Below are 19,460 nucleotides of genomic sequence, written 5' to 3'. Positions count from 1 at the left end.
TACCTCACATCGAGTGAGGTCCGGCATGGATAACTCTCCATACCGCTGTCGGTATCCCTCAACTGTCCTACCGGCTCGAACACAGGGACGTGAACAATGCGACCAAGGAAACTCACGGTTTCGATGCGTCGATCCGCATTGCCAGCTCCTTCGCGTCGGAGTCCACCTCCACTTTCACTGCACGCTGCGATGAGCTGTCGGACGCCGCTGGTCCTGTGCCCGCTGCTGTCGCCTTGCTTCGCGACGCCGGCGACCGTCGAGTTCACGACGCGCTGCTTCCTTGACCGGACGCAGTCCCGCGTCGCTGGACTACTGCCGTGGTCCTTACGTCCTTGCCGCCGTCTCCCCGCAGGTCCTTTCTCGAACGCTGTTGTTGCCTGATCGTTCCCTTTCTCCCTGCGTTCAATCTTCCTGCGCCGTCTTCCGATAGCCGCAGGATCCTGTCGGCTGCGCCAGTAAAGATCCAAAGGTTATTCTTCTTCTTCTTCTTTGCACCACAGGTGCACCGCCAGAGACGGTTGGCAACTCGAACTGAAGCTCTTCGCACCAGGGGTGCCACGTCAGAGACGCTCTTGTGATCAGTTGACACGCAGGGATAAAAAAAAGGCAATAACTGAGGTTTATGTACAGATACTTACAGCGTACAGAAGTTTAGACACTCGAGACAAATTAAACGGCAAAAGACAAACAACAAAAAAAGTGGATCTGGCTAACACTAGGGGAGGCCCCTACTCGGCGTTGCCGAAGATGCGTTGCATCTGACCTTAGCGCAGAACCCCGCTACCAGCTCCGGGGCCCGGTTTTAAAGCCCTAAAGGCCCGGCCCACATTCGGTAACTTCCAATCATGTTGCGCTCTTAACATGGTTGGTTCATCCAGGGCATGGCCAGCCCTCCAGCTTCCGTAAGGTAGAGCGCTCTCTCCACCACAAAATAAAACAAAAACACAAATATACATTCGTGCCAGAACGTGCTCTAATCGGTTCCGCGGGGCGGGTGGACACCCGTACTTCCCGGCGCGTTCGCGAGCGGCCGCGTTCCAAGAAAGGAGACGCTCCGCTTTGAGTGCCCCCAGCCGCGTTCCAATGACCCCCGCGAACGCTACCGATACCTTACACCGTCGGAGCCCGAGCAACCGTTGCTACCGGTGCGACCAGCCGGGGCACTTCGCCCGCGACTGTGGCCGCCTCCCCGCCCGTGACCAAACACGGTCGGGAAACGGCCACAGCCGCCGGTGATCGACCTTCGATCCCGCGTGGCGTACATAGAGAACCCCGGATTATTAGCGCCTTTGGCATGTCGCGTAGGAAGTTTTGTTGACTTGCCAGCGCCGTTCATTGAGCTAACGATAGCTCGAAAGAAATTCACCGCGTTACTCGATACAGGGGCAAGCGCTTCTTTGTTCGGTGACGAGGTGCTAAACCATCTCCGCCAGAACAAAATCCGGTTGCAACAGTGCGATACCACTTTTCGCCTCGCGAGCGGCACAGCGCAATCTAGCGGTGCGGCTAGGATAGTGGTTCGCTGGGAAAGACGCGTGCGGCGACAACGCCTCGTTCATCTTCCCTGTTTATCCGTTCCTGTAATTCTTGGGCGAGACTTCCTAGCCAAGACAGGCATTGTGACAGACATAACCAGCGGAGGCTATCGGGAGCGCACCACCGGCGCCTTGAAGCTTTTTGCGAAAGCGCCCTCGGCCTCGCAGTCAATTACGGCTCCGAACGCGAAGCGAGCGGGGAGAGACCGTGGAAAATCACCCCGCCGGCCCGGAAACAAGCATGCGGGCGTACAGTCGCCGCTGAGAGAGGGCCCACAGAGAATGTTGTCGCGGTAGAGAGTGTTCTACCGTGCCAGGGAGGGAAATGCACACTTTGTTGTCGGAGGTGAACAGCGTATCGGAGAGGGAGAAGGCACGCTTGTCATCTCTCCTCTACGAATTCAACGCGACATTCACGGACCGGCCTGGCCTCACTACACTAGTAAGGCACAGAATAGACACGGGTGATGCGCTGCCTTGGAAGTGCAATCCTAGACCAATTAGCTTGGCTAAGAGAAAAACACTAGACGGCGCCTTAGACGAACTTATCGACACTGGCGTTGTTGAGAGGTCTAACAGCCCTTGGGGCTTCCCGGTAGTCTTAGTTCCAAAGAAAGACGATACATATCGGCTTTTCGTGGACTACCGCAGACTGAACGAGGTTACGAGAAAGGATGCGTACCCGCTACCAACCATTTCTTCCCTAGTGTACAACCTAGGTGGGGCGAAGTTCTGTACTACGCTCGATGCTAGCCGCGGATACTTTCAGGTAGAAATGGATGAGCGTGATAAGGAGAAGACTGCTGTCACTTGTCACAGAGGTCTTTTCCAATTCAAGAGAATGTCTTTTGGCTTGGTGGGAGCACCCACTACTTATCAGCGCCTAATGGACCGTGTTCTAGGTGATGCGAAGCGGCACCATGCGCTCGCATATCTAGACGACATCGTGGTGTACTCAAAAACGTTCGAGGAACACCTACGCCACTTGAGGGACATCCTAGAGAGGCTGAGGTCCGCGGCAATCACTTTGAACCCGAAGAAGGCACAGATCGCCGCGACCCGAATAACACTCTTGGGGTTCACGATCGACGAAGGCCGCATTCTGCAGTGCGAGGATAAACTCGAGGCTTTGCTGAAGTTTCCGTCGCCGTCAGATGTAGCTGGTCTCAGGCGCTTCCTGGGAATGGCGAACTTTTATCGCCAGTTCATCCCAGATTGCGCAGCGCTGCAGGCACCTTTGACAAATCTTTTGTAAAAGGGCGAGCGCTGGAGTTGGTGTCACGAGCAAGAGGCTGCACTGCGCAACCTCACCAAGGTGCTCGCGGACACTGCTGAGTTGCAGCTACCCGACCTAAACAGGGAGTTTGTGATTCAAACCGACGCAAGCGACCTGGGCTTAGGAGCAGTGTTGCTTCAGGAGCATGAAGGCGTCCTCCGGCCGGTAGCGTTCGCGAGCCGTTCACTGACGCCGGCAGAGAGGAACTACTCGGTGACAGAGAAGGAATGTCTCGCGATAGTTTTTGCTCTGCGGAAGTTCGACTACTACGTCGACGGGGTGGCATTTGTGATCGAGACGGATCACATGGCGCTCACCTGGCTGAGACGACTCAGCGAGCCGAGCGGCCGCCTGGCGCGTTGGGCCCTGTTGCTGCAGCGTTACGACTTTACCGTGCGCTACCGCAAAGGGAATAACAACGCCGTGGCTGACGCACTCTCGCGAGCGCCTGTCCAAAGCGCGGAAGGTCACGCGACCGACCGCCCGACAGAGGGAGAGAGTGTGGGACTGTCCCCAGCCGTAGCCGATGTAAGGGACGCGGACCGACCGTTGATCCCGGGCGAGAGCGTGAACCACGTGGACTACGCGAGTTCCGTGGGGATCGTGTTCAGCAGAAAGGAGTTGCTCGAAGCTCAGCAGATGGATTCATTTTGTCGAAAAGTGTTCGACGGGCTCCGGGAGCCGGGCGGCCGGTCCGCCGCGCACACGCGGGCAGCTGGTTTTGCTGTCGGTGCGGAGCGCTTGGAAACAGCTGGTAGTGCTGTGAGTGCGCTGGATTCTTATCTGCTGGATTCGGACGGCGTCCTGCTGAGGTATATCCCCTCCGAGAACGACGTAAGCGAGGCGTTCAAGGTGGTGATACCGCGGGTGTTGAGAGCGGCACTGTTACGTTACTTTCACGACTCGTGCATCGCTGGGCATGCAAGCGGCCCCAAGACTTACATTAAGTTGTGTCGCTTTGCTACCTGGCTTGGCATGAAAAGGGACGTAACACGCTACGCCCGCTCATGTCATGTGTGCCAAAGCGTGAAGCCCCGGGGTGGACGACCTCCCGGCCTCATGCAGCCGATTAACAGCCAGACTCCCTGGCAAATCGCGGCGTGTGACATCATGGGACCGTATCCCACGACACCGAGTAGGAACAAGTTCCTGGTGGTGGTCACGGCTCACTTCAGCAAGTGGGTTGAACTTTTCCCCCTTAGAAAGCTGACGGCACGAGTGATCATGGAGAAGCTGATGGACGTATTCACCAGGTTCGGTTTCCCAGAGCAGCTGATAACGGACAACGCGTCCTACTTCACTGCGAAGGTGTTCGTAGATTCGTGCGCTGCACTCGGCTTTAAGCACAAGAAAACGACCACTTATCATGCTCAGTCGAACCCCACGGAACGAGTCAACCGCAACATCAAGCACATGCTTGTCGCGTACTCTGAGAGGCACAAAGATTGGGACTCCTATCTGCCGGAGATTGCGTTCGCTTTGCGTTCGACCGTTAACCTCTCGACTGGGTATGCACCGTCTTCTCTCAATCTGGGTAGAGAGCTGCTAAATCCGATGGACCGGGTTCTAACGGACAGAAGAAAGACGCCAGTCGCTTCGTCAGCACGAGCTGAATACGCGACGCAGCTGCGCGCTAAGATGACGGAAGCCTTACGCAAGGCTCGCCGCAACCTGAGCACCGCTAGGGCGCAGCAGAAAGCACAGTACGACCGCTCGCACCGGGATGTTCACTACGAAGTGGGCGATGTGGTGCTTCGGCGCCAACACGTTCTCAGCGATGCTAGCAGACAGTTCGCGGCCTCGTTGGCGCCGAAATGGATCGGGCCGTTTCGCGTGCGAGAGAAGCTTTCCTCGCTCGTTTACAGGCTCGAGGACTTGCGGTCGAAACCGACAGGCGGACCGGTGCACGTATGCGACTTGAAACGTTACGTGCAGCGAGATGAGCGGGTTCAGAACACAGCCCGACCCGCGCCGCAGTCGGAAAACGAGCGCTGCGATCAGCCGGCGAATTCCGCGTCCCGCTATAACTTGTGCCGTAGGCAGAAATAAAATCTGCCTGCGCGGACTAGAGCGAGGGCGCAGGCCGACATGCAGTCTCGTTAGATGCATGAACGTACGGGCCGCTCATCGCTCATGCCGATCACTGTTACGTAAGACTCACTTGCGTTAGCCCTCATGACTCTCGTGAGGGCCGAACAGCTACGTAGCACGCGCTGCGGGAGTTGGCTGCATCTGTGTTGACCTTTTTCAGCGCAGATGGAAAAGAAGCAGGGCGCATCAGAACGACATCGTTCGCCACTACCACCAACAAGAGCCACCATCCAGCTTCGGCAACGCGCCGCGCCCATGGCCCGCCGCTACGCCCAGCCCGCGACCTGAAGCCGCCTCCCTGCTGCAGCCAGGCGCCCCTGCCACCTGCCACACCGCACCGGAGCTAACCGCCTGCCTAATGCCTGCCGGCTGTACGCCGCCGCACCAGCCCACTCAGGAGCAAGTTAGCCAAACACAGATGAGTAGCCGTGGCCTCATTATCACCTTAACCCTGGGCCCTCGCCAGCTGATCAAGTATGCCAGGGCGGCCCAACCGCGGCCTCTACCATGAAAGCGCCGCGGCCCTCGCCTCTGAAGCCACCTGACCCAGTCTCTCAGAGCGGCGCAGCCACGGACCTGGCCTCCAAGCAATCGAAGCCGGGGCCAAGGAGGCGGTCGACCATATTCACCGGAGCGGCGCAGCCGCGCTTACTCGGAAGACGGCGACCGGTAGCAAGCTGCCTGTCGACATCAGCATCTCGCGGGTGTCAAGCCTTCGGACCAGCTGATCGGTGCGGGCGTGGCGCGGACATCAACAAGTGTACCGGCGGGAGCCGAAGAACTTCGATCCCTGTATGGCGGAGAATATTAAGTAACGTTGCGCCTGCTTCTCTGTTCGGGAGGCTTCTTAAGGAGGGGAGGATGTGGGATATACAAATATCCTTCATCGCCCCGCGCCGAGTCACGCGACGAAGGCGTGCGCCGCCGGGCGAGGGGAGAGGGGGGCACCCGGCCACTCTCCTCACTCCCAGCTCGGACGTGACGTCACGCCTACGCTCTGGCGTCTTATACCCCTGTCACACGGGCATTTCGAAGGCCCTCGAACCGATAGTCTATCGACTCGAATGCGATCGAGCGCTGCTACACGGCCAGTTTCAATGGCCATCGACTCAATAGTATATCGAGTCGACGGAGCAGCCCGGAACTCGAGATTTCGAGGGCCTTCGAGCGTTGCCCAAGGTTGCTAGCATTGCTTCAAACGACAACAAACATGGCGGCGCCCTTCAAAGCCGGACCCCTCGCTTCGGACTGAATTCTCGTTGTTGCTGCCTTTTTCTGTCCGTTCACTGGTCATAGATGCGGCACCGGTCTTTAACTTCGTCTCATCTTGCCTACAAAAAAACGTATAAGTGATAAATTTGCTTAATTTTTTTATTTAGAGTGACGATTCTGCCGCTGCTAGGCCTAAGAGAGTCGGTTTGTTGACAGTAATGGTTCCCGTTTTGACAACCAGATGGCGCCACTAGAGCCTGAGTTTATTTTTGTCTCTGCAAGCATACGCTGAACTAAATGTGGGAATGCGCCTGCGTTTAGCGTACGTAAGCGTGCATACGCTCGTGGTACGTAGACAGCATAAATTTGTGCTCTTTTCTCACTGTATCTGTGTACGCCGCGAGCGGCGACGTGGTGCGCACAGCGAGAAGCAGCAGCGGCGCGGCCGTTCCAACTCGCCCGGGCGTGAACAGATCAGAACAGGTCCTACTTTTTGCGGCGAGCGAATCCGCTACGCTTGCCGGATTTTTGAACAAGTGTGAACGTGCCTTATGATTTCAACATTTAGTTAAGTTTCGTCAATATATTTTTGTTATTTGCGCGAAACCGAACGTAGCGATTGCGGCGCCACACGAGCTTGGCGTAAGACGCGAGAACGATTTCAATAGCCATTGAGATTTGCCGTGTAGCAGCACCACAACTCCCTCGAGTTCGATGGCGATCGAAAATCTCGAAGGCCCTCGACTCGATGGCCATTGAAACTGGCCGTGTGACAGGGGTATTAGGGACGGGGTGAACGACTCCTCTCGGAGGTAACCGGTTGCCCAAGGGGGAGGCAATGTCGTAGGGGTTAAAAGGCCAGCTCGCGCGGGAACGAGGGTCTCTCGCTCTCTAGTCTCTTGCCGCGGCGTGACTGCCCCACTGCCCCGCCGACCCCGCTTCCTGCCCGCGCCTCCCCGGATTATCCAAGGCCGGTCGACGACGACTTGGTAAGCTGCTGAACCATCTATTATCGGATAGAACATTCTTCCGCAGTGTGCTTTGCCTTGCGCTAGGTTAATAAACGGTTTCCTAGCGTACTCTGTTCGTTGCCTACTTCGTCCGAACCCGGCGTGGCTGCGACTTTGCGCCACGGGATGGGGACACGAGAACGCCCGCGCACAGCTGGCACGGAAGCTCGCCTTCCCGGCCGGCCCCACGCGGAGTGACCCCATAAGGTCCAAATGATCATATATTGCGATGCAGGCTGAGCGGACTCAGCAGAAGTTGATGTGCACTCAATCAGCTGACTCCTCATCGAATCAAATGCCAGGTTATTCCATGATGATCAATTCGATCCTGGCAGACTGTAGCGCTGCGTGTACAAATAACCATCCACCCGCCGTGGTGGCTCAGTGGATATGACTTTCGGCTGGTCGCCACATGGACGCTGGTTAAAATTCTGGATCTCAAAAAAATGCAAGAGTAAAACAGGACTCTACAAGACCACCACACAAAACAAACTTGTGGTTGAAGAGGGAATGAAAATAACACAAGGATATGAGTTTTGAATTAATGCACGTGCATAACAACTGGTCTACAAGCCAACAAAAATATTGAGCAGGCCGGAAAATCTAAATAAAAATTCCATATTCCCGAAGAGAACAGTGTTCCATAAGTAAATTGCTTGGCTAGTTGATTCATAATGCGCAAGTGTGGAACCAGCAGTGTGGTGCCTGTGCCTTCTCTTTCTTGTCCTGCGTCTGTTTTGCTGGTTCCACCTTTAGAACAGTGCTCGGTCGGAAGTCATCTGCTCTTTCTTTCATCCTCGACAGGCCACCCACCAGTGACGTACCGTCCACGTTGTCATGCGCTAGTCCAAACAAGGAGGACCTCACCGACGTCCCGTCTCACACCATTTCCAACATGGCCGCCTCCCCTGTGGCAGTGTCGTCGCCAGAGGCCATTGGCTGTTCGTTGTTGGCGCCGGACGAGAACGCCGCATCTTTCCAGGATCCCTCGAACCTCGGCGTACGGTCGCCGACGGGTCAAGGCGGTCTCAGTGAGTGTTGCGCTGTTGTGTACGGTGTGGCACGATATATCCTCACCATCATTATCAGCCTATATCCACTCCAGGACAAATGCCTCTCCCATATCCCTCCAATTAACCTTGTCTTCTGCCCGCTGCGGCCACCTCAGCTTCGCAGCTTCCTAATCTCATCCGCCCACATGACTCGCTTTACCCTGATGCGCTTCCCATTAACGATCAGCAGTTATCTTTGGTTCGCATTACAAGCTCTGCCCAAGCCCATGTCTTCATGTTGATTTCGACTAGGATGTCTTTAAGCCGCGTTTGTTCCTTCACCCACTCAGCCCCCTTCCGATCTCTTAACGTTGCACCTATCACTGTCCTTTCAATAGCTGGCCGCGCTATCCTCAATTTATCTTCAACCTTTTCGTTAGCCTTCACGTTTCTGCCCCAACGTTAGCACTTGAAGATAGAGGTGTTCATTTTCCTCTTGGAGGATAGTGGTAAACTGCCATTCATCATCTGAGAATAGCTGCCAAGTTCACAGCATCGTGTCTTTATTCTTCTAGTTATTTCAGTCTCGTGTTATTTCCTTTCCAGACTGTCTGACATTACTACATTAGTTTGTGTTTCTTCCCATTAATGATTCGCTTGTCTAGGTCCTAGATCACGGTTTGCGGTTGCTCCGCTGAGTTATTTAGGCAACCTATGTCATCAGCAAATTAGGGATTACTAAGATATCATCGATTAACTTTTATCCCCAACTCTTCCCAATTCAGTTATCTTAATACTTCGTGTAAATACGCTATTAATAGTAGTGGAGAGATCCTGTCTCCCTCTTTGGCACCTTTAATCTTAGGTACTTTATCAGTTTTCGTCCGCAAAGCTTTGGTCGCTGTGCAACCACTGTACAGGGTGTTTTACTCAAAACTGTCAGAAATTTTAAGATAGGCTTTCTCTAGTTAGAATACCGCTTTTATCACCATAGCATTGTCAGCAGTGTAATTATTAAGAACACAGTTAAGATGTTTGGTATATTTGGTTTATTGGGGTTTAACGTCCCAAAGCAACTGAGGCTATGAGGGACGCCGTAGTGAAGGGCTCCGGAAATTTCGACCACCTGGGGTTCTTTAACGTGCACTGACATCGCACAGCACACGGGCCTCTAGAATTTCGCCTTCATCGAAATTCAGCCGCCGCGGCCGGGATCGAACCCGAGTTAAGATGTGCTCGCGAGAAGGCTGGTCAACTAATATTGAATAGGTAACTTTGTAAGTATTACTGTTAAAAAAATTTAAGGAGGATAGGAAATGGCGCAGCAAGTGTCTCATTTGTCGGTCGACACCTCAACTGCGCCCTTAAGGAGGAAGGTGGGAGTAAAAGAAGGAAGAGAAAAAGGCGTGCCACAGTGAAGGGCTCCGGACATCGCACAGCACACGGGAGCCTTTGCGCTTCGTCTCCAACGAAATGCAACCGCCGCGGCCTGGTTCGAACCCGGAAACTCGGGCTCAAGAGCCGAGCGTCTAACCCACTGAGCCGCAGCCGCCGGTTGATGCGGGGGTACTTTCCGTATAGCGCTTTCCCACATGGGGAAGTGTGGTAGTAAATAAAGTGAGTTATGCGCGGTAGGTTTTGCCCAGTTTCTCGATGCGCACTGTTTTCGCCTGCTCGCATCGGAGCCTGCTCATAAGGGTGTCAGAGTCCCCACGTGGATCGACGCGAATAATCGTACGTGATGTGTTGCCGTTTTGTTTCTACCTGTCGACTTGAGCGGTAAAGAGAAAAATCGTCTGCCTATCTAACGAAGTGACTGGTTGTTAGAAAGGCGACTAAAGTGTTCCTGTTGAGACAGCGTTATCGCGGTGCCGTTGTTCTACAATGTATAGTCTTTGCGAAAAGTAACCCGGCACAGGTGGTTTGTTAATAGCCGCAAAGCGAAGCACTCATGGCAGCCCTTAAGCTCTGATTCTGTGTAAAGAAAGGTGAGACCTTGTCCTTACATTATGGCACCGTTCGGTCTTTAGGGCTGCTGTAAATGCTCCGATTTGCGTTTGAGAAGCAAGAACCTGTTTCTCGGTTACTTTTGGCAAAGGCTGTTCGTTGGCGGCGTCGTCACCGCGCGCAGTGGCCATCCCTGGTCATTCTGGCTTCTGAGCCGCGCTGCTTCTGAGGGAAGCAATAACCTGCTGGGTATATGCTTAGCCGTGAACTTTCCCAGGGGTATAGGGAACAGTGTATGGCGAGGCTTACTCACCGCTGAGCTAGGGAGACCTTGTTTGCTTTTTGGAGAGAAAGCTCCAGTTCTCACGTACAAATCTTGAAGGTCATGTTACGGCGCAAATATGACCCTGAAGCGGTGTCAATTAATAAAAAAAAACAATAAAATTGTGGTGTAGGTGCGAATCCAACCCGGGCATGCGGCATGCGAAGATGATGATAATGAAAGACTGTTATTTGTACAGGGTGGTATGACTGGACCGACTCTTAAGGGGCCGGCCCTCACAAACACTACGTGGGGTTCTAGTACCGGAACCTAGTAGCGTCGGCCGCTGCCCGGGCGCGCTCAAGCAGTGCCTTTTTGGGCCTGAAGTTCAGAGCAGCCGAGCAGTGGCTAAAGCAAAGCTTTAAAAGCATCTCAGCTTCTTACCGCCGTGGTTGCTGATTCAATGCGGCGAGCATTCTTCCATGCGTATGGGCTGCTGTGCAATGATTCTGTACAACCTCGGGCCCTTTGTTAGGCCCTAAGTTTGTTTGGTTTATAGGGTTTAACGTCCCTAAGGGACTCAGGCTATGAGGGACACCGTGGGCTCCGGAGGGCTCCGGAAACTTCGTCCACCTGGGGTTCTTTAACGTGCGCTGACATGGCACAGTGCACGGGCCTCTAGAGTTCTGCCTTCATCGAAATTCTACCGCCGCGGCCGAGATCGAACCCGCGTCTTTCTGGTCAACCACCGAGTACCATAACCACTGAGCCACCGCGGCGGCCTGTTAGGCCCTAACCGCCGGCAATCCTTTGTAGTGCAAAATATAAGAGCTCATAAAGGTGTACGCGAAGGACGCCGCTTCAATCTTGTGGCTAAGTATCCCCTGTGTATCACCTTCCCGTTCAATATCTCCAAAACCCCTTCGGTCCCGTCGAAATTCGCTGATAGTTTAAGAGTTTAAACGGGACCACGTGAGATCATCGCTACCAGCCCTAATTAGCCGCTCTTACTGATCGAGATCAGTCACCCGACTCTGTAACGTTATCGGAATCCTGCCCACCGTGGCAGATGACATTCTCAACCCCGGACTGTGCGATTGATGTAGAGAGGTCACGTGACCATGTGACGTCATCACAGCTTGCCTACATTTGCCGGTGGCTACCTGCCCATTGCTGTAGCCGCGGCGAGCGAAGCAGAGGCAGAACGCCTAAGCAACATATTTATTCGGCATGCTGGCCGTACAGATTAAGACTCACACACGAGCGATCTGCTCGCTGACTTCTTAACAAGAGAGCAACGCTCCCACTCCCCGCACTGCATCACACACTTCACAGCCTCACGTGACACTAAATACCAATCGCGCACAATGCGATCACATGACACTTCACCCATTCGGTTGGCGACACGGGGCAAGTAAAGTAAGGTAAAGTAGAACGAATAATTCCGCTTGTAGGCAGAACATCGGCAAAAAGAGAACGAGAAGGAAGGAAAGAGAAGAAAGGGAGGGTTCTTCGATGCTATCGCATGGCACTCTTAAGGGTAGGTTAGGCGTCGACCAGGTTTTATTTTTTGTACTCTGCGGAGGGTACACTGTTGTTTCTGCAGCTAAGAAAAAAAACAGCCACTTCACGAATTGGTAAGAGCAGATGATTTCAGTGTTACAAAACATGAGTCCGTTGGGCAGCAGCACCTGTTTAACGTGTTCTCACTTTCTGCCATCGTCTCTTTCCCCTAGGAGCGCCCAAGAGGCTGACCAGGCGGATGTCTGCCGAAGAGATGGAAGCCCTCAAAGGACTCCAGGAAATGGTATGCGGCGGCTTCCTTCAGGGAAATGCTCGCTGTGTACTGTCACATTGTTTTGAGAAGCTCAGCTTTGTGCGGCAAAACACTGAGCCTCCAGTAACCCTGGCTAGCCAGCCGTGCGCAGAATTACACTGGACAGGGGATCCAGACTAGGACAGTTCGCGTAATGACGTGCGATTTTGCAAAGTGTCAAAGGTTTCGGAATCATGGGGCCTATAATCATACGGATGAAGGGGTATTGTTGAGTAATGGGCCACTGAGATCCGGCATTGCTAAGGGGATGACTGTCTTACTGAGTACGCTATTGGATCACGTAACCCTTCGAATATTAAGGCGGAAGCCTTTATTGCCTCATCGTTGTAAGCAGGAGCTGTCGACAGAAAGGTCACGGTTTTCAATTGGTCGAAACGGTCGTGACGTCACAGTGCGCGAATTTCAAACGGGGCCAATTGTACTTCGGCTACTAATCATGCAACCAATTAAAGGGATCGTATAGTGATGCTCCAAGTAAGTTTGACAGAGTTTAGTTAATTGCTTACTTAACCAATTAGTCTAATTAACTTCTATAGTCAGACCTGATAAATAAAACCGAGTAAGAAATTGGCCGAGCTTGGGAATCGAACCCCGGTCTCCGGAGTGCGAGTCGAGCACGCTACCACTCCGCCATGCCAGCTCGATGGTTTGGAATGAACAAAGGGGCATCTAGTGAATACGGTGTCTTCGTTCACTTCCATCTTCCTCCCATCCCGTTACGGTGAGGTGTAAGTGTCCACCGAGATATGAGAGACAGATACATTTCCTTTCCTCAAAAACCAATTTACCGAAGAGCAAGGCGTATTTGTCCGAGTTTCAGATTGGTCCAAATTGTCGTGACGTCACCGCGCGCGAAATTTGACGGGTGTCCACCGAAAAATGCGAGACAGTTACTGCGCAACTTCCTTTCCTCAAATACAGTTTTCGACTAGTGTCTACTGAGATATGTGAGACAGTTAATACATAATTTCCTTTCCTCAAATAAAATTTTCATTTTCTTCATTACGGCCCCTCTTTCTTCTTTCACTCACACTTCCTCCCTTCGTGTACGGTGCGGCTCAGGTGTCCACCGAGATGACAGAGAATTACAGCCCCATTTCCTTTCCTCAAAAAGCGTTGCGTTCAAGGGCAACGCATCGCGCCGAACGGGTGGTGGCGTTCCTTGGACTCCGTGGCAGCGCTACAACACGCTGTCGCGTTCCACTCCTAACGGCGAAGCTTAAGCGTCATTAATTGGCAGTTAATTAATGCACCAACAGAATGTGAAGTGAACAATCACGTAGCAGAATGAAGCACTCAGGCTTTCGCCTTTCACCACTTTAGCCGCTAAAGTTCCTCGTAATTTTTGATAGCTTGCATGAGAATGCTTAAAGGATTCAGACAAGTGATGCGGCTGATTTAAATACGAGACCAGGTTTCGTCATCGTTGCAGAACTCTTGCCATTCTTTGCAAACAATACCACCTCTGCACCCTTGCCGAGCTGAAGAAAAAGAAAAAGTGATACTGGAAGCCGCAAACTCACTGAATTGAGTTGGGCGCTCTATCGAGGGAGTATTGTAGCCTTAAGGTCAGTTCTTTGACTACTTGCCGTGTTTCGCGGAAAGATTTGTTTTTCCCGATAAGTATTATTCTTTATGCTTTATGCGCTTTATGCTATGCCTGGCAAGACACGACTATTATTCTTTATGCTTTACAATCAGACATTTGCCTCCTTATGCTCTGTTTTCAAGTTGCGTGGTATTCTTTCGGTGGTTTCTGCAGTAGTGGGGATCAGGAGACATGCTGAGACCGGTTTTTCAGATGTTAGCCGCCGTGCTTGGTTTGCATGTTAAAAACGCCCTAGGCTCAACGTGCTGTTCTCTACGGTGCTGGAGTGTTAGTAGGCAGACCAAAAGCTGCCAGCAATATTATTGCGAAAGCAATACTACTTTCACTTTCAAGCCTTTGCGGTGCAACGGCGGTGCACATGAAATGACCTTTCGCATGACCTCTGTGTGACGACACGCCGAAGAGCTGGGCGACCATCTCGCGCCGTCCGTGTGCGACGGCGGTGCACAGGAACGGCGGCCTGACTGGACTATATTGGATTGGATTGGATTGGATTAGATTGGATTAGATTGGATTAGATTTGATTTGATTTGATTTGATTTGATTTGATTGGATTGGATTGGATTAGATTGGATTGTATAACCGATGCATCGCCACAAGTCTAACCACAAACACCACCACCAGCTACACTACCAGCTGAACCGTGGCGTAGGTACGGATATTGCTTTCGCAATTACCGGGCTTAACCAAGCTAAGCCAAAGCGAATTTTTTTTACAACGGCTGAAGAACCGCTGGTGCGATGGTGACACAAGAGCATCGCAGATAGCAGCTTTATTACAATACTGGGAAGTCGGATGCTTCACGGAAACAATGCATTCGGAAGATGAATACGAATGTAACTTCGTCAGTTTCTTTAACCAAGTAAAAAATTTACCGCCTAGCATGCAAAAAGTGACTGAACGTGTTGCTTAACATAAGTCTTTTTCCTCTGGTTAAAACTGTTTAGGCTGGCCCTTCCCTGATGCTGCCTATCGATCTTGCGCGGTGGTACATGTACGAAAGGGAACTGGGAATATTGTGTGGCCTGAGATGATAGGATTTGCGACATGCGATGTAAAGGCGGGAGGGCGCCACGATTTTTGCTGTTAGCAATGTTTTGCAGTGTTAACGTTTTTTTTTTCGAAGGAAGCGTATGGCATTTCTGGCGCTCAGCGGAATGATGAATTCCTGACAGTGTAACTGTTTATGACGCAATCTCCACTGATTGGCAGCTTCCTGCTGACCGGCAAGCCGAGAGTACAGCTGCAAAAACCCCTCGGCATACCTCAACATAATCAGGGTCATCACTTACTGACAACAAGCCATGCTAACTTGCCACAGTTACTATTCGTTCAGTCTAAACGCCTTGAGCCTGTGCTTTTTTATTAGTTCTGTGAGCGTGAAATGGTAAGCTAGTCTGTGTAAACAGTCAAAATGTATTCGGAGAGTCTAGCACTTATTCCAACGTGATATCGAAGGATGCTAAAGACAAATAATACAGGGATAGAGCAGCGGAGCGGCTTTATCGATACACCTGCCTGCCTTGATGCTGCTGTAATCAAACCATAATCACTCATATCAAAGCAAATTAACAAACGTTATCGGCTGTGCAGACCAACTTCCAGTCACTACTCACTCCACCTAGATCATTCTTTTCAAAGTTCATAGCATCGTAGATAGATGTAATCTGCTCTTAGGAAGGGCTTGCGATCTTGAGATGTCTTCACTACTGGCTGGACAGAGTTCATTTACAGAATGTTGTTGTTCCGCAGATGAGCCTCAGGTCGCCGTTTTCACCATCACCGCGCCGATTAGCTGGACGAAAACTTGACCCGGTGACGAAGACGACAGCTATCGTATTTCTCCTCTTCGTCATAGCCATCTTTGTTTCGGTGGTCTTCTACATTGCAAGGACAATGCCCAGTCCCCGCGTTGTACCCACGGTGTGCACCACACGGGCTTGCTTGGATCACGCGCAGGCGCTAGGTTTAAAACGAGACCAGATGCAAGAATCTGCATGCGAAGATTTCGGCCAGTTTGTGTGCTCAGGCTGGCTGCACAAAGACACCCGGCCTAGTGTGGCCGTGCCACTTTTTCGCTTGTTGTACTGGCTGCTGGGACGAGCACAGCTTCGCGAGGACCCACGTCGGCCCCTGAGCAAAAGAGTGAACGTGATGATAGATGCCTGCCTTCGCCGGGGAGGCCCCGCTGCAGACATCGACGACTCGAAAACCCTCGTTGAATTCATGAGCAAAGAATTGTTCCCCTGGCTGCTGGACACCACCGATGCTCGGCTTGGAGACCCCGACGATTACTCTGTACCCTTGCGGGCTCTGGTAAACCTGTCCGTCCTGTGGGCCACGCCGTTGTGGTTGTATGTTGAGTTCATAGAGCCATGGCACGGCACCGCCCACCGGCGATCGGTATCCATAAGCCCATCAGGTATGCCAGTCATTGCGAACATAATAGACAACGAGGTTAATAAGTACAAAGGCTTCTATAAAACCGTCGTCGACTTGATCTTATCCGGCACCTTTGGAGAAAGAGCCGCCTTGCCTGCATTTGTTGAATTCGCGAAGGCTAGCAGTGGCATTCAGAGCTCTATCCTCGGAAATCTGTCGCTCTTTTTCGGCGCCACACACCCGAGGCCTCGTTTTCTGGTCATCCGTCAGTTACCACATCTGGTGCCAAAGCTCCGAGCTCGTGACTGGGTGGAGGCCATGCAATCCGCCTTCACCGCGAAACCGCCCCTGAATGAAGAGGACACACTCATCGCCCCAAATGGCAACCTGCTGGATGCCATGCGTGTGATCTTCGCTTCTTACTCAGCCCAGGAGGTGACCTTCCATACGGCGTGGTGGTTCATCCAGCTCCTTGCCCCTATCGCAAGTAGCTCGGTGCGAGAACTCTTCATGAAACATCCGCTGTCCGAGTACTTCTATCCCATGGCTTGCGGTATAAATGCTGCGCTCGTGTACACGGTGCTTTTTTCGGGCCCCGACGACAGCGTAATGCCCGAAGTGCACAGATTGGACGTTTCGGATCTCTTGAGCACCTTGCACAAGACGGCGCTAATGGAGGTCGGCTCCTGGTCCACCCTGGACACCAAAGCGGTCCGTGCTGTCGCCACGCGGCTGCAGAACACCAGCACCGTGATATGGCCCCCGGAAAAGTACATGACAAGCCGGAGCCTAGAACTCCTGTACGGACGCGACTACGAAACGGAGCAGAGCTTCTTCGGCCACTGGCGCATGAGTCGCGAGCAGCTGCAGAAGTCGCTCGGCAGTGAAGAGTACCAGGCGAGCCTGCGGTTGTTTCGCTTGCAGTCCGCCCACCTGGCTTCGTACAGCCCCGTGACGAACGTGATTTCCGTCGCCGTGGCAGCGCTCGCCGCGCCATACTACGCCGACGAAGGCACGGATGCCATGGCCTACGGGGGCCTCGGACTCCTGTACGCCATGCAGGTAAGTGGAGGCGCTCGAGGTTACAAGATTTACGCTGAGGAAACAGGGGTTCTTGACTAATTAACGCCAGCAATGTGTTGGAGCTGTAAGCTGAAGGAATCGCGCACACAGGGGGTCCGGTAAAGCCCATTGTTGCTCTACCACAAGGCCTTCGAAGCGGGGGTCCGCCGAAGCGATAGCCTTGTGGAACAGCATCCCCCTCGGTTTGAAGAGGTGCTAGGTTGGATCTCCAGCGGCGGAGAGTACCCATCGGCTCTTAATGGGCACAATATTTCCCTCGGCCAGGTGTTCAGCTCTTCTGGTGTGAATGCTGGCAAAAAGGGCTTTTTTTCGTATCGCTCACATTCGGTGTAAGAGATCGTCGCGAGGGACCGAAATCCTCCTTTTGCTTTAAAGACCATTGTGGCCCTCTTTCGGCGCGCTTGTTGAAGCCCACACGGACGGGGTTTCAAAGCGCAGGCTCCTTTCCCAAGCACCAATCCGGACTATGGCTTGTACGGATTGTACGCATTTGACAAAACCGGTGGGTTTCGAGCTGCTTGCAGCGGGAAGTCGACTCCACCGAAACCGAGGCGGTTGTCGAGCCAGGTTCTGGAGGACGACCGAGTGTCCTCCCGTGTGCTGTCTATGTCCGCGTGCTTTCCACCCCATTCCTTGAGCTCGCCTTTGCTACGGCATCCGAACGCGCTCAGATATCAGCAGCTGTGCAAACAACATCACTGCTAGGGCTGTAGTGGATGCACTGGAAATGTATCGCGCGATTGAGCTGTATCCAATGTACAGCCTTTGTCAAACGTTTGGAGCCCAGGGGGTTTTCTTTTGAGCCACACTGTGTCGTTCTTAATCAATCTCTACTCTAGCGCTACAAATTTCCTGAACGTGAGAAGATTTCTGGTACTGCCCCCTCCAATAGGTAGGACTTCCACGAATGCTCCTGGAGTCCCAATATAAAGCTTAGAAGTGAACCCCCTGGGCTCTAAACTTTTGACAAAAACTGTACATAGGTTAATGCGGTTAAGTCATTTTCTTGTTCACTGTGGCCAAAAAGTATACTAGGATATTTTAAACACAGATTTCAAACAGTCAGGATTTGAAAGCGCAGGCTTCCTTCCCAAGCACCAGGCCGGACTATGAATTGTACGGCTTGTACCCATTTTACAAAACCAGCGGATTTGCAGGGCTCTTGCAGGGGAAGTCGACCCAGCCGATGACTAGGCGGGTGCTGAGCCTGGGTCGGGAGGATGACCCTTCTGCTGTATATATGTCCGCTTGCTTTCGAGCCCATCCCTTCAGCTCGCCTTTGCACCGGCATCCGAACGGGCTCAGAAGTCAGCATCTCTGCATGCAAGACCACTGCTAGGGCTGTAGTGGATGCACTGGAAGTGAATCGCGCAAATGAGCTGTATCCAATGTTCTTAGGTTAATGCGGCTAAGTCTTTTCTTGTTCAGTCTCGCCAAAACGTAGGATTGTCAGTTATAAGCCAATGAAAGGGACAGTACATTTTTCCTGACGGTGGTCCGCGAAGAAGGAATAGCCAGTACAAGAAAGGTGCAACCTTTATTTTTCTGCCATATGTATGTATCTCTCAGTGTCACAGCGGTAAGCTTGAAGCTACGATAGTGTTTGTAACAACCTCCCCTAACCGGACATTTCATTTGTCCCGCCTCAACGGCTCTCGCAGCTCGCGCGCACCATCAACGCGCTCACGGTTCTGCTCAGCGAAGACATGACCCAGACACCGTGGAATCCGGCTTCGTCCGCCGTCAACCCTAGCGAAGGGAGCACCCACAACATCGGCTCACCCGGGCGAGCCCTGTGGGAGCTGGGAAGGTGCTCGGCCGACGTCACTTCCGGTGGCAACGTTACCTCGCTCTTCCCTCTCCTTCCGGCGCTGAAGATCACGCACGCGGCCTACCTCCGCTTCCGCAGCGAAGATCGGGACCTGCGGCTTCGAGGCCTGGAGGAGTACAGCGCGGAGCAGATCTTCTTCCTCACGGCCTGCCACGTGACCTGCTGGGAGAGAAGTGACCGCCGCCGCATGTCGCCCGAATGCACCGAAGCCATGCGCAACTTCGAGCCGTTCGCCAAGGCCTTCAGCTGCCCCGCGGGGTCACCCATGAACCCGGAGCACAAATGCGCCTTCTTGTGAGGGCGCGGCCTTTGATGTCACGTGGGATGCATACCAGACATTTTTTCAGTACCGTTGATGCGACCCGCATCTTGTGTTTAATATTCTTGCCCAAA

At 52.9% G+C, this 19,460-nt stretch overlaps 1 protein-coding gene across 1 annotated transcript in view; it reads left to right on the top strand.

Annotated features, from left to right (window-relative positions):
* LOC149367215 (membrane metallo-endopeptidase-like 1) overlaps positions 1-19,460 on the top strand; it is a 41,571-nt gene extending 22,111 nt beyond the window's left edge. The window contains exons 2-5 of the mRNA XM_089573261.1: positions 7,929-8,155; positions 12,062-12,132; positions 15,524-17,215; positions 18,898-19,460. Coding sequence (XP_089429387.1) covers positions 7,929-8,155; positions 12,062-12,132; positions 15,524-17,215; positions 18,898-19,365 — 2,458 coding nt within the window. The 3' untranslated portion in view covers positions 19,366-19,460. The remainder of the gene's footprint in view (positions 1-7,928; positions 8,156-12,061; positions 12,133-15,523; positions 17,216-18,897) is intronic.

Source organism: Amblyomma mixtum, chromosome 1 (genome assembly GCF_055824585.1).
Source record: "Amblyomma mixtum isolate Tamu chromosome 1, ASM5582458v1, whole genome shotgun sequence".
NCBI classification, from domain to species: Eukaryota; Metazoa; Arthropoda; class Arachnida; order Ixodida; family Ixodidae; genus Amblyomma; species Amblyomma mixtum.
The sequence above is the reverse complement of the archived record's forward strand: the minus strand, read 5'-3'. Positions and strand labels throughout refer to the sequence as shown.